This window comes from Priapulus caudatus, unplaced genomic scaffold, assembly GCF_000485595.1.
Source record: "Priapulus caudatus unplaced genomic scaffold, Priapulus_caudatus-5.0.1 Scaffold310, whole genome shotgun sequence".
Lineage (NCBI taxonomy): Eukaryota > Metazoa > Priapulida > Priapulimorpha > Priapulimorphida > Priapulidae > Priapulus > Priapulus caudatus.
In genome coordinates this window covers 394862-411342 of record NW_014577371.1, presented here as the reverse complement: position 1 = coordinate 411342, position 16481 = coordinate 394862, and the positions used below count along the sequence as shown (strand labels likewise).

General features: G+C 44.0%; 1 protein-coding gene across 2 annotated transcripts in view; it reads right to left on the bottom strand.

The window, feature by feature from the left end:
* Positions 1-16481, bottom strand: part of LOC106808871 (dipeptidyl aminopeptidase-like protein 6) — a 50314-nt gene that overhangs the window by 16909 nt on the left and 16924 nt on the right. The window contains exons 1-3 of one of the 2 annotated variants that reach the window (XM_014811762.1): positions 6238-6303; positions 2208-2322; positions 870-965 (exon numbers count right to left, since the gene is read on the bottom strand). In XM_014811762.1, the coding sequence (XP_014667248.1) occupies positions 870-965; positions 2208-2322; positions 6238-6279 (253 nt within the window). In that variant the 5' untranslated portion in view covers positions 6280-6303. Of the gene's footprint in view, positions 1-869; positions 966-2207; positions 2323-6237; positions 6304-16481 lie in introns of those variants that run through there. The other variant, XM_014811763.1, reaches the window with a different exon arrangement.

Below are 16481 nucleotides of genomic sequence, written 5' to 3'. Positions count from 1 at the left end.
AATGAAAATGAAAATGAAAAAGGAAATAAAAATGAATTTGAAATGAAAATGAAAATGAATTTGAAAATGAATTTGAAATGAAAATGAATTTGGAATGAAAATGAAAATGAATTTGAAATAAAAATGAATTTGAAATGAAAATGAAAATGAATTTGAAAATGAATTTGAAATGAAAATGAATTTGGAATGAAAATGAAAATGAATTTGAAATAAAAATGAATTTGAAATGAAAATGAAAATGAATTTGAAAATGAATTTGAAATGAAAATGAATTTGGAATGAAAATGAAAATGAATTTGAAATAAAAATGAATTTGAAATGAAAATGAAAATGAATTTGAAAATGAATTCGAAATGAAAATGAATTTGGAATGAGAATGAAAATGAATTTGAAATAAAAATGAATTTGAAATGAAAATGAATATGGAATGAAAATAAATTAAAAATAAATAATAAAAATATCCGTAGCTATCTCGGCCACCATAGTCCTGGAATGCAGCTCACCGTTGTGTGAACAAGTGTGCATTATGGCAATTGCAGTAACAATTATGAACAGGGACAATAAACAGTAGTCACACATCCGACGGCTGCTACGACTTTCATTTTCCGAACACATCACGAAAAATTGCGTTTTATTGCGTTGTTGCTGTTTGCAAGCGCAGGTACAGCAGACGCGAAGTGAGTCAGCCATCGTTTCGTCGATTTCAGATAATTAATCTGACCGTCGCACGCCAGAATACTTTACGAACTATTTTCTTATCGCTACGCTCGATTCATACTCATTTACGCAGCCATTCATGTCTTACAATATGAAGTTCAACCGACCTGCCGTACGTATAAATTACGGGAAAACGGCAATGGGTTATTTACCTGTCAGCCATTTCATCGAGTATTTTCCAGTGCTAAATTCTCCATTAAACACCTGGTCAAACGTCATGCGATCTCCAATGAATGTGATCTCTTGTTCTAGAAATGAAGGAAATCGTAAAATTGTTACCGAGAAATCAGCGTAACTAACTTGCTATAATTATATTCGATATATATATATATATATATATATATTATTATTAGCTCTTGATATGATCTAAATATATACATATATATTAAACGTAGGAACGTGGTCTCCAGTTATACGATTCAAACAATATTCAATAACCTTCATGCGCTAATACAACCCACAAAAAGCTGCAATGGAAAATCATTTATATCGCCGTTGGAAGCTCAAAAGATTATATATTTAATGCGACCGTGGTGTGGAAAAGTCAATAGTCTGAATACCTGATACCATGTTCATGAACTATATTAAATGAAAATGAAAATGAAATTTCATGAACTCAAAATTCAATTTTATGTAATAAATGAGACGGGTATATAAATAAATAAATAAATATATATATATATATATATATACACATGTGTGTGTGTGTGTGTGTGTGTGTGTGTGTGTGTATATATATATGTGTGTGTGTGTGTGTGTGTGTGTGTGTGTGTGTGTGTGTGTGTGTGTGTGTGTGCGTGCGTGCGTGCGTGCGTGCGTGCGTGCGTGCGCGCGTGTGTGGCTTGTGTTTCCTTGCCGCCGCCTGTTTAAGGTGACGGATACAGCAGTACATACACACAAACATCTTTCACCATTTTAAGTTTTATCGTTTATCAGTAAGTTTAAAAACGGTTGTCGGTGTTATGCTTTCATTTAATTTTGATTCATTTGAGATTCATGCGAGAATTAAATGCACGTATCGACAACCATACACATGCTGCTTACAGACAGAGTCATTTACTACGTGCTAAACGTGTTTGTACAACCAAGCTAGATTACGGCTAATGTAGACATATGTACTCTAGCTAATGGCACAACATTGAAAGAGTTTACGTATCCGTTATTACCGATTTCTGGATATCGCCACGTTTCAATGAAAGCAAACATGACACCATATTAGTTACCACATCGACTTCGACATTGAATCTGGGCTACAGAAAATGAGTGTATAATTCCATGACACATTTAACTGCACAGTATATCAGGTTTTCTCTTCAGAAAGGAACAGAAAATGCAACAAAATGAATACTATCTAAATGTAGCCCGTGCCTAGAGAGAACCTATCTATTATACGAAGCGGTAAAAAAGGTTTCGTGTTTCTAAATATTTAACAGGCACGACTGGATTAGCTGTCGTCAATAATTGTAAAAGTTCCACAGCACCGTGCCTACCTGGCGTGAGCAAGACTATTGCTGTGACAATGATGGAACATACAATCAGGATGACTAGCACAGCGATAGCGATTCCTTTCCAATTCCTGTCCACCGGCTGGCTTCCGACCAGTTCCTGACAAAACACAATTAGCGCAATTAACACAATTAGCACACAAACTTGATTGCATGCATGGTAAATTGTACGAATATGCAATTTAGTTTCAGGCCCTTATAGGCAGCAATATTCTTTTCGTGTGTATCGGGTACACTTGAATAGTGAGAGTTAAGAGACACTCGGGCGGGTGAAGGCAGAGAGTGGAATGAAGCTGAGGGGCCGAGTAATCAGGCAAGAAGAAAGAGGAAGCGAGGAGTAGTCAAACGCAGGGCTCACCAGAGGGAGCGTGTCCGAGATACAAAAGAGATAAGAGTACACGAGACAGACAGACAGACAGACCAGAGACAGACAGACAGACAGACAGACAGACAGACAGACAGGTAGAAAGAGAGACAGACAGAGAGAAAGAGAGAAAGAGAGAGAGAGAGAAAAAGAGAGAAGGAAAGAGACCGCGCGCTAGAGAGAGAGCGAAAGAAATATAGTTGCAGAAAGAGAGGAACAGAGAGTGTATACCAGTGTGCGTATGCGTATTTGTATGTGTTTGTGTGTGTGGGGGGAGGGTGCGTGTGTCCGTGCGTGCGCGCGCGTGTGTATGTGTGGGTGCGTGAGCGCGTGTGTAGGAACGCTCACGCGTGACAATGATAAATAGAGCACCCGATATAAGTGAGGTTAACACATAGCTCATGCGCAATCCGATATCCCGTAGATGATATGTACTGAGACGTGAAAGGCGGAACGAATCGGGTGTGTTAATTGTAGACAATAGCAATCTGTCTCTCTTAATATATGAAATTACAAAAAAAGCTTTCCAAGCCTTAGATTTTATCGGCTTCCATCGATTAGTGAAAGGTTTATAGCGTCATGGTTGTTATTGCGAATCGATACAGGGGGAGATTATAACAGACGGAAAGCTATGTAAACACACGGTAGTATGCGGCTAAGAATAATGCTACGCAAACTTTGGTGATAGAATATTTGGTCATAGTTGTGTTAGCACTCACGGTAAGAACAACGTTGGTCATAACCACAGGGGATATGGTTGCTCTCCAAAGTCCCTTGCTCTCTCCCTCTCTCTCTCTCTCTCTCTCTCTCTCTCTCTCTCTCTCTCTCTCTTTCTCACTCACTCTCACTCTCTCACTCTCTCTCTCTCCACATTTCCCCGATCGCTCTCTATATTCCCCCGCTTTAATTTTCTTTCCTTCTCCCAGTCTAGTGTCTCTCTTTCCCTGACGTTATTGGGCATGGTCATGCGTATAAAATTACGTGCCTGCGGGTCTAAGTAAGCGGTTCGTGAATGTGCGTGCGTGCGTTTGCGCTTGGGTACGCGTGTGTGTGTGTGCGCGTGCGTGCGTGCGTGCGTGCGTGCGTGCGTTCGTTCGTGCGTGCGTGCGTGCGTGCGCGCGTTCGTGTGTGTGTGCGCGCGTTCGTGTGTGTATTCAATTAAATTTAGTTAGCGTCTCGTCTATTGATGCCATGCACAATTTTGCGCATGCAGTGAGCTAATTTTTAATTAATGAAATACAAATACCCGTTACTGGAAAGAAACTAGTAGCGGTCGATTGGATCTAATCGGCCCTGCGCGCGATCGTATATAGGATTTTCATACGCGCATGAAAATATTAACAGGCTAAAGATATTGCTTTAAAATCTAGTTGATCCTATCTATCTATCTATCTATCTATCTATCTATCTATCTATCTATCTATCTATCTATCTATCTATCTATCTATCTATCTATCTATCTATCTATCTATCTATCTATCTATCTTTCTATCGATCGATCTATATATTTATCTATCTATCTATCTATCTATTTATTTATCTATATAAAGATATATATAATTATCTATCCATCTATCTATCTATCTATTTATCCATTTATATAAAGATATATATAATTATCTATCCATCTATCTATCTATCTATCTATCATCTATCTATCGTATCTATAGCTTTCTTATCGTTCTTTCTTTCTTTCTTTTTTCTTTCCTTCTTTCTCTCTTTCTCTCTTGCCTCCCGCCCCCTACCTTTCTCTCCCCTTTCTTCTATCTCTTCTCTCCACTCTCGTCTTTCGTAGCAGAGACGCGCGCACGCACACCCACAACAACACAGCCACACCCACACATCCCACCACACACACACAACACACACAGCACACACAGCAACAGCACACACATACAAACACACACACACACACCACGCCAACACGCAGCGCGCGCACACGCACGAATGCCACACCACACATGACGGAGCAGGAGCAGAGAAGGACATACACAAACCAGGAACACGTAATTTTCACGCTCGCATCGTGCGCACGCACGCACGCGCACATACAGTATGTACGCTTTACACTAGTACAGAGCATGCAACTTGAGTATACCGCAGATGTCAGGTTAGTATCTGCGGGTAGGGGCAGTGGAGAAAGTGCGTGGCTAATGAGCCTTACTCTTTTGATCGTCTGTCCTGCTCCGCTACATGCTATCTAATTGAAGTAACTATGTAACGAGAACATGTGCTCTCTTATTTCGCGAAACGTCGGTTTCAGCATAGCACCGAATTACTATCACTTAAATACACGACGGAGCAATATTACAGGAGTCTGATCAATAGACTCCTCATGTAGCCTCCTGATCTACGCACGTACGCTACGTTATAGCGTACACATGTGTTGGTATATGAGTGCCCGTTTGTGGGCCTGCGCATAGTGCATTACTAGCGGCGTGCTGCATGCGTGTGTGGCGCATACCATGTACGCTGCGTGTTCGTCGTGCCAAAAATGTGCGTGTTGCCACGGTGCTGCAGATGTGTGTGTGTCGTGTGTGTGCTTGGTGTGGTGCTTGTGTGTCGTGTGTCCGTGTGTGTGTTGTTGTGTGGTGCTGTTGGTGGTGTCTACAATGTGTTTGCTGCTTGGCGTGTCGACGCTGCGTGCGCTGCGTGTCCCGGGGGAGTGCAAGATGCGTGGCGCGGGTCCGAGTGAGTATAGTGCGCATGCAGGCCGCGCACGCAAGCAATACGGCACGCGCTCGACGCGCAGTATTGTACACGCCACAGCCATATAATGATGAAGTATAGCTCAATCTGTTCTTAGTTTTAAACAAATTATAAATAATTAGTGTCCAGCAGTATATATACGGTGCGAGCATCCCTTCACACGAGCAGTGCCGGGCTTCTAGCAAAGTCGCAATTGGATTTGGACAGACGCTTTGGATGCTTCTTGTTTTAGTGCTAGATTACGGCTAGGCTTATTTTGATCTGCGGAACAGTGTGCACATAGCTATTTGGAATAACTTCAAAACATTCAAAAACATTCTTTAAAATGCCCATGCCTTTTTGTTTACTCGCGAATCCTGACTGCATACGAATGTAATTGCTGCAAGCCACATGCAAAAAACATGTCTTGCTGAAGCCCCAAAAAAGATGTTATGGAGGAGATGTATAGTACCGACGGCGCGTAGTTTCTGGCATAGCCTTCACATCATCACGCATGCGAATCCGTACTCTTTAACTCTTACAATGTGTAATACTACTAACACCACGAATACTACTACTATGCCACTGCTACTATTATGTGTGACCTCTACTACTAATATAATACCTAATAATTCGTGCATATGCGTGCTGTGTGTGATGTGTGTGTGTGGCTCGAAAAACACCAAAAAAACGAATAAAGTAGAATAAAAAAAAACGCCCGTGGTGTGTGTGTTTGCTGTGTCTGGTGTGTGATGTGTGTATATGTGTGTGTGGTCCAGTCTTTCGCGCGTAGCGTGCGTGCGCTGCAGTTGCGTCTGCTAGTGCGTGCGTGCGTGCGTACGTGCGTACGTGCGTACGTACGTGTTGTATGCATGTATTCACATATGTGTTTTTTCTCGTAAAATAGTCGCGCACACTCGACATCATCGGTCTTACTGTAGATAGCGAAGAACTGCGATTTACCAGCGATCTAAATCCTCCACGAGGTGTTTGCAGCTTGCGCATCTTGACTCGTGCGTGTGTACTCACGTCGTCGACAACCAAACACACGCGCGCACACACGGCGACAGACACGCGTGCGCGCGTACACACACACGCGCGTGCGTACACACGCGCACACGCACACACGTACTCAACACTTCACGTGAGAGCCGACGACGACGACAGTCGACATTGTAGAATCACGACAGTATTAGTAGCACACTCGCAGACGACTCCGTACAGTACCGATGACGCAGCACGAGGAAGATGCGGAGGAGGCAGAGGCAAGCCATGAGCATGCGGGCGTGTTCGGAGGATGATAATGATGCACAGTCGGTGCGGATTACGAGCGGCGCAACCGCTCGGGCTTCTGCCAGATGGCACCGTCGCGCCACAGCAGCACGGTGACGCTAGCAGTCATCAGACGGCATGCCGCTGTAATGCAGACTTCGCCGCAGAATGCGAACACGCGTGCGCTGAAACCCGCGCGCGCCTTTTCTGCGTGTGCGTACACGAGCGTGTCGTTGCGCGAGTTGCGCCGCCAGCGTTTCGCAGCTTCTATGACAGCAAGTGCGCTTTATTATAATCAGCGCATGGCTTCTTCATGGTCCAAGCTTCTGTCATAGATTGATTAGCGTAGTATTTATCGCAGCGTGCAAAGCTCATTTGGTACAACTGTCAGAGAGATGCGGGTAATTACCCGTACTACAGTACAAGTATTGCTATACAGCAAATATATCTTTCATGCATGCAGCGGCAGACGCATGAATCTGGGCATGTGCCGCATCCTTCTGGGATTATTTATATTACGAATAAATTTGTTGCCGAAAATGTTTAAGTTTGCTCTATTAAAGTAACTATTGCGAGAGTTTTCCAGTGTTTTCACCACTTTCATGACACCTACCGTTATTGCTTGAGTAACCGCAATTGTCTAGAGTAACAATAAAATGTCTTAGAACCTTTGTATTCACCGAAAACTGCCAGTTTCGAACTAATCGTTTTTGTAAACATTCGTTTTCTGTCATCTTGAACTAACAGGAAGTATGGATTAGCTTGTGGCGCCACCGCTTATCTGCCATAGACACAGTACAGGCACGCACTTGTTTTCAATTCATCACCGACACAAATACAAGTTTACCAATTCTGCCATTAGGCATTATCGCGACACGATAAAATGCATTGCTGCTACGATGTGTTCATATCCAATTTTCTATGCTATAACTGCATAAAATCTTAGTATTTTTAATGTTGGTGCAATCAGTGATATTTTTGCTGTAAGGTAAGACTTTATTCAGCTATATTTAGTTTTTCTATGCAAAAATCTCGCAATACAGGCTTTAATTACACATATTTCAGATTTAGAATTTACCGCAGGGCAGTTTATGGGCTTTCATCATCTCGTGAGTAGAATGTGTCCCGCCAGACCGAGTTAAAATATCCACTCACTGAGAGCGCTCACGATATTGTTGATCCCCATAGGCTACTTATATGTGCTCTGCACGTTATCATGAACTTCATGACCTACTCTTCGAGCGACGGGGGGAAATATGGCTGCGAGAGAGATGCATTACGGTGAAATTTACAGAAATGCACTGGCATGCATTCGCGCTACGTCAGCGTTCCGCAATGTGTCGCTGGCTTGAAGACACTGATGAAATGTTACTGAGTTACCCGCTAACCACGTTAAAATGGTTTTTACGCTAACGAAATCGCGCGCGCTTCGTTACTGGCCTTCCGTAACGACATGTCCGATTCGCCTTTTAACCTCGCACTAACTCGATGACAATCTGGTAAAACCGCGTCGTAACCACACTCCATATAGGCGATAATGGAAGTAGCATGCATGCCTGCGTCTTTTGCAACAACAGGTAGCAGACCAGGCGTAGCAAACCGCGCTCCTTCCTAGAAAGGATGACAAACGGAAGTCATGAAGCCCTGTTTCCTTTATTACTGCGACGGGGAGTGCTGGCTACTCGGTCGTAGAATTCACACTCTTGTGGACTGACGGCATACACAAACGCGCACGCACGCACGCACGCACACACACAACACGCACGCGCACACGCACGCGCACACACACACACATCGCAGCGCGCGCGCGCACAACTCTTCACTACACCACCACAGCAAACACACAAACACAACACACACACACGTAACACTCACAACGACACGGCAGCTGCACACGGCACACACACACGCACACGCACACGCCAGCACGCACACGTACACGCACACAGCAAGCGCACACCACACGCTTACCCCCCTCCGCTACACAACACACACACCACACACAACCACACACACACACACACACACCACAACGCACACACACGACGTGCGCAGGGTTAGCGATTTGCGGGTGCTGTCGTCTCGGCTCGCCCGCAGGCACGATAAATGCAGCACACGGACTTGACAGGATTTTAAATCTATATTTATCGCCATCCGGCATCGTGGAGCTTCCGAGAAGAGAGCCTGATCTGACACACTCAATTAGATCTTCGCCGCGCTGCACAGTTATCATTCGAATCGCGTCAGCGCGTCAGAAGAAATCCTGCGCCGAGCGCTGACGGTGGCGGTTTCTGCACCGTCATTTCTATACATCGTGTCAGGAGTGTACAATATAATATATAATAATAAGGAGTTAATGAAACAAATTTTGTCTCATTAACTCCTGATAATATATATATATACTTTGTTACATATTGTATTTTTAATACATTATATTTGTATTTCATTATAATATAATATCAAGAGTATATTATATTAAATAATTCTTTACATATTATACACTCCTGATCATGTACATCGCGCGGTTATATTTGTACGTACGCATATCGCGTGCAAGTAGGCCGTGTGGTCCATCTGTAATGCGGGCGGGGCTTAGTGCGCGCGCGGTGGGACAGTCATGTTTTAATTTCGTACGATATAACTCTTTTACGGCTGCGCACATCTTGAGGGATCAGGCGCTACGATGTTGACAGCGTAGAGAATTCCGCGCTCCTCGTTTATTGCGCCAAAAGAGAAAAGCCCCACGTGCGCGCGCAGGGGCGCGAGTTTTCTGAGTAATGAGGACTCGGCTCAAAATAAATAGGATTTGATAGCTATATATCCTTTTAGGCGGAAAATTCTCTGCGGTTGATACGCACGATCTACCTGCAAGCTGAAATATTATCTCTGCGTTGAAGAAATGTAATTTAATTTCATCGCAGTAATATTAGTCAGGGGCGTAGCTTGTGGGGGGGAGCAGCTGCGCGCCGCCCGCCTAGATTTTGAGCAAAGATTAAAAATTAAAGATTAGCTAATAATCCGTAAATAACCCTAACGTGATTTTTTGGTCACTTATCCGTGAGAGCCTTGTCTCAGACCCACCCTACCACACTATGGATGTCAATCAAGAGCTGCGCCGCCGTCGCTCAACATTACACAGTTGAGTCATGAAATTTGCCCCCTAGAATTTCCTCGGCCTACGGCCCTGTTAGTTTTACCGCCGGTAGTATTTATTCGGAGAAACGAGCGTCAGTCTATCCCAGTTACGCGATGCAACAGAAGGCCGTCGTAACGATCCATACATAAAGCTATAATTTATTATTTAATCTTTATTCATTACAAAACTGCTAAATGTTTCAAATCCTGTGCAATCCAAGTTACGAATGCAATTACGAATAATGATCATGTATTTTGTGGTAAACTATACTTCATTGACCCTACTATGCGCTACTACTACTACTACTTACTACTACTTACTATACTTTTTTTTATTTATGCTTCAAATTTGATCTGCAGATTTTTGTAGATTGAGAAATTTCGTGATTACTTAGTGTAAATAGCAATGTCAGATTACGTATGTCTAATGCAATTTAGAGAATGAACTGGCAAAGCGTAAAACGGGAGTGCAAGCAAGATTGCAAGATGACCTCGGGATATGCGAATGCATACCTGAACAGAAGTGCAGTAGATGCAGTGAAAAATAGCAGGTATGCGCGACAGGGTACTTAATACCACAGTGTAGGAGCGCAATTATATACACTCATAGATATCGCCGTCAGACTCTATGTAAGAGGTGATGAGACAGGCTACATTGGTTTCGTGGAAGGCAAGCCAACGCAAGTATATGCTAGCGCATGCAGCGAAGTGCAGTCATGTTCCAGTGAATTAGGAGGGATGCGCGTGATGTGTACGCATATATGCATCACGGATGTTTGCTAGAACTATATATAGAAGAGCACTAATGTACACTTATACGGCGAACATGAAATGGCCGGCCGCTCTCTTATTTTCATTGAAATATCCTGTTTATCACTTGTTAGCAAAGCTGTTCGTTGAGATGCCTTTGCATGCTATAGTGTTGGCCGGCCAGCAAGACGTATGTGACTTTGCAAGCGTCACGGTGGGAAGTAGGCCAGAAATGCTAAACGTATCCAGTTTCATTACGGAGTATATTGATACTTTTAAGAGCTCATAATAGAGAAGAGTATGACACCGTTTTAACAGCGTTTTGCATAGTTTTCAACTTGTAAACATTCTATTAATATGTGAATAAATATTATTCAAACTTTACCTTGTTTTGTCTATGATTCTCCCTTAATTATATGACACCAGCCAATTTACCTGAAAATCGTATGTGTTCTTCAAAAACAAGTTCTTTGAATACGACACGGGTTCACAGCAAGTTTTCCTAAATGTTCGCAATGTATTCGGCGCAAGTTTATTATCGGATTAGTGTTCTATTGTCTATGACGCGAACGCTGGGGCTGTTGGGGGAAATTAGGCATCGAATTGTATTCAGCGTGTAGCGTTTCCAGCGTGCTAGAAATAAATGTGTGCTTACGGCGAGCTAGCAGCTGATTTTTGCCATCGTGTTGCTGATGATAAGGAAGCGAAACAAGTGCTGTGACTGTGGCTTACCTAATATACCAACAGCCCCCAGTGGTCCAGTAGTTTACAACTGGTGCTGGCCGCCGCATATCAACTGCGCGGAATACATGCGAACATTTGGAAAAACTGTGTGAAACCGTGTCGTATTCAAATAACTTTTTGAAGAACACATACCGATTTTCAGGTAAATTGGTGGTGTCATATTGATTAGGGGAGAATCATAGACGAGCGCAAAGTAAAATTTGAAATATATTTATTCCAATATTGGATAGATATTTACAAGTTGAAAACTATGCAAAACGCTATTAAACGGTGTCATAACTCTTCTCTATTTGAGCACTTGATACTTTGAAAGGCGGGCCTGGTTGTTACACCGTAATGCGCGTGGCTTTGCACTGAAGCGAGACTCCGCCAGCAGCTCAGCGCCAACTATTATTCCTAAAGCGATCGAGTTCGCCTCTCTATTGGCAGGACCAGAAGTCAGCTGTGACAAAAAAAAAAATCCCTGAATTCAGGATCAGAGCCAGGAGCGTAAAACAATAAACTAGAACGTATTGTGAGCGTCGTGCGTGTTTTTTATTCCTCTCGATCCGCGGGCCGCGTGTTGCGTGTGTTGCGTGCGCGTGTGTGTGTGGCGTGCTGTTAGTTGATTCCTCTCGATTTCTCTCGGATTTTCTCGTCGCATTCTCTCGCATGTTTTGTTATTGCTGTGTATTTTGGAAGAGCTGAATGAATATACGGCTAATGTATGCCGCAGTAACTGATGGGCCAGATGTACGGCAGATGTCCGGCCCACCCATGTTGCCGAGCATGATACCATCTATACCTGCTGAGCTGGCTTAAGGCCTCAGCCGAACTGCTGTTAATTTACGCAGCTATACTTCTACTAGGGCCGGTGCCAGAACGCAGAACGGCCCTTAAACGATCAATGCTCACAAGTAAGTCGAGCAATCAAATGAAAGCACAATTAGAGTCACCTGAGGCTAGCAGCGTAAGATTATTTACTGTGTACGTCAGCATAAAAATTTTACGAATACCCTGCTTTCAGAGGCCTATCGTGCGCGGCGCCTATCTAGCTTCAGATTCCCGGAATGGAATGTTCAAACGGTGCCCACAAAACGAGGCCCATGCACGTGACGCAAATATTTATAGACTGCGCTACCTATGCTCGAATGTATACAAAGCTAATTAACCTAGTGTGAGACGCGGTTGCGTGCCCTAGGCAGTTGTTGACATATGTAAACAGGTCTTCATTGAAATGCAGATATTGCACATATTGGTGAAATTAAGAATGCTGTGTGCGAGTGGCATGTTCTATGACATATAGTTAGGCGCTTACCAATCCAATTGGGGTTACGAAAGGAGCTACCGTAGAAGTATCAGTAACGGGGCTGAGAAATTATGACACGGTGCGTAAAACATAAGCAAATCCTCGCTGATGCGTACTCGCTGATCGCTAGTGTGTTTTTCGCTCGTAGCATCGAACGAGATGAAATCAGTGCGCGGTAGTTGGCGTTGACGATGCTTAATTGTGCGCACGGCGATAGCCTCAGCTAATTAGGCCCGATGATCAATACCCTGGTTAGATGCTACGCTGCTATCATGAGCGAATTCAATGTGCGTAGATTGATCGGAAATGGCGGGCTAGCGCGCCCGATTAACAGTAGGTATGAGTAATTTCGATGCTGGGGAAATCTGCTCAGGCAGCGAAGCGATGCACAGTGGTGGCGCTTTCGATGAGTAAACCTGTCCATGACAATACAGTTTCGGCCCGAGGTGCGTAATGGTTGCGCAACACTGCGCTTACGCGACGCAATGGACAACTGAGGGCTATCTTCGTGAGCACTTGCACTCACTAGGCACGATGCAGCATAGCCTAGAGGCGCCGACAACTCCTCAGCATCTGTGACGCTAGCGTGGCGAAGTGCTGCCATACGTTTGCCCTCCCCCCCTCCCCCAACACCTCCCCTCCACCCCCCCCTCCGGCCCCGCACCAGTAGGATGGAGGAAATTTCAGATGCCGATATGTGCCACTATAATGAATTTTGTAGGCCGCCTCTATTAATGCATATTTGGCCCGGCGTACGTATGGGAGGGATATGCTGTCACAAATCAAACGCTTCAAATGATCGATTGATTAGTTTAATGAACAGTCAATTTAATCATTCAAACGTTCAATTGATCGATTGATTGTTCACATTGAACAGTGCAATTTATATCATTCAAAACGTGCAATTGATCAATTGATTGCTTGCAATTGACAAATGCAATTTAATCAATTCAAACATTCAATTGTAACAATCAATTTAATCATTCAATCATTCAATTGAGACATCATGTACAAATTATGCAATATTTTATGCATTTCATAACATTCATTGAACACAATTAATTGTAAACATTCAATAACATCAATTGAATCATTCAACTTACATGACAATTTAATCATTCAAACATTCAATTGAGCAATTAAATAATGAAATTGCCAAATTGAATCATGAATAGCGCGTATTGAATCATGAATGGAAGCATTCGGCCGAGGCTCGTATATCGGCCAAATTAAACCCACATGCGCCAACAGATAACGGACATGACGCGAAAAACGTGGTAGCAGCGTACGTGCTAGAAGCGCAATCGCCATACGCTTCCGCCAGCTAAGGTGTGTGTATTTTCGTTCCCAGCGTTTTACGTGCGTGTCCGCGTAGCTACTGTTGCGCTGTCGTGCGTGTACCCAGCGTTACGTGCGTGTAACCGCGTGTACGTGCGTGTACCGCGCTGCTACCGTGAGTGTACGTGCGTGTACGTCCGTGTACCGCGTGTACTGTGCGTGGACGTGCGTGTACGGCGTGCACGTGCGTTTACCCACGCGTACGTGCGTGTACATGACGTGTACGAGCGTGTACCCGCTGTGTACCGTGCGTGTACCCGCGTGTACGTGCGTGTAACCGCGTGTACGTGCGCGTCGTGCGTGCCACGTTGCGTGTACGTGCGTGCCACGTGCGTGTACCTGCGCTGCCGACGTGCGTGCACCCGCGTGTACTTGCCTTGTGTACTCGCGTGCTACGTGGCGTAGTACCCGCGCTGTACGTGCGTTTACCCGCGTGTACGCTCGTCTACGCGCCGCTGTACGTGGCCGTACGGTGTACGTGCGTGCGACGTGCGTGTACCGCGTGCACGGTGCGTGGGACGCCGGTGTACTTGCTTTGTGTAACTCGCAGTGGTACGGTTGCGTACCGCGTGTACTGCACGCACTCGTCCGCGCGGGCGGTACACGTGCACGTAACACGCGCCGTACATATGCGGGTACACGGGAGATACACGCCGCACACGAGGCGCGGTACACGCACGGTACACCAGGCTACCACGCCACGATACACGGCATGGTACAACGCGAGTATCTCGGCACGTACACGCGGTACACGCAGTGCACCGCCGCGTACACGCAACGTGCACCACGTACACGCGGGTACACGGCACGTACACGCCGTGGGTACACGCAGGTACACGCACGTGCACACGGCGCTACACGCACGTGCACGCACGTACACGGCACGTACGACGCGGTACACGCACGTAAAGCCGGGTAAGACACACTTAGCTGGGAAAACGTTGGCCGATGCGTTTCTAGCAACGTACGTGCCTACCGTATTTCCGTCATGTCTCTTATCTCTGCGCATGTGGGTTTAATTTGCGGATATCATGGCAGTCTCGCGCGATTGCTCCATTCCCTGATTCAATACGCCTATTCGATTGATTCAATTTGGCAATTCATCTATTTAATTCTCAATATTGAATGTTTGAAATGATTAAATTGATTGTTATCAATTGAATGTTTGAATGATTAAATTGATTGCGTTCAATGAATGTTTGAATGATTAAATTGATTGTTCAATTGAATGTTGAATGATTAAATTGATTGCTTCAATTGAATGTTTGAATGATTAAATTGATTGTTCAATTGAACAATCAATTGATCAATTGCCAACGTTTGAATGATTAAATTGGACTGTTACAATGAACAACAATCGAGCAATTGAACAATCAATTCGCAATAATTGATGCTTTGAATGATCTAAATTGACTGTTTAATTGAACAATCATGCGATAATTTGAATGTTTGAATGATTAAATGACTGTTCAATTGAACAATTCAATCGCATCAATGAACAATCAATCGCAATAACTGAATGTTTGAATGATTAAATTGACTGTTCATTGAACAATCAATCGACAATTGAACAATCATCGAATAATTGAATCGTTTGAATGATTAAATTGACTGTTCATTGAAACAATCAATCGAATGTTTGAATGATTAAATTGACTGTTCAATTGAACGTTTGAATTTGACACATATCCCCTCCATAGGTACGTGGCGATGCCGCTATTACATAGGTTCTGGGCGAAGCCGCCTGGGGTACATTCAAAGCGCGCTAGGCGAAGTGTTTTAAGGAGGCCAGGGCGCCATGCCACTCTGTCAAGTGCTAGCTAACACAGTTGATGTTTACGTATGAACGCGATTGACCTCTTTTGATTTAAACGCGCAGATAAAGTGATGAAGTATAACGTATACATAAGCTATTTACTAAGTGATGAATTGGTCTTTTTCGCGCAAAGACGGGAGTAGAGTTTCGTATGAAACGCGTCGGACCTCTTTTAATTTAAACGCCCAACATGAAAAGATTAAAGCTATATATAGTAAACATAATATATAAGTATCTACAATAAGTGTTAAGGTGTCTATTTGAGAAAGCGGGAGCTGGAACGAACGCGGTGATGCGAATCTCACACGCTTCAAACTTTTCTCTATAGCATTTAAGTTCTGACCAGCAATGCTGCGTTCCATTCATCCAAGTTTCATCAGATATAAAACTTGGATGACGTCGCCCAAGTGAACGTGAAAGCTTGGAGGGTTCATTAGTCTCATACTATATGCGGGTTTATGTACAATATACGATTTCACTTAGAGTATTTCTTATTTTACCGGCCCTGCAGTGCAACATGAAGGCTCATCCCCTCCAAAAAAAACACGACACGCATGCTCGTTCGCTCGCGTCGCACGCGTGCGCACACAGTACGTGCTTGCAGGTCCGCATGCCCACGCACACACATCATAATAGATACACGTCCACAAGCGCGCACAAAAGCCCCTCACGCACGTACAGGTGGCCCCGCTAGTATGCGCTGCATTAGATCGTATAGAGGTATGTCATGCGGTTGTTCTTCGACGCCCATTATAAGTATATTTCGGAGAGAGAGTGGCAGGAACAAATACTCTTTGACGCTTTTCCTCATATTGTCACCCCTCCTGCACGGTGCCCCATAATATATATATATATATATATACT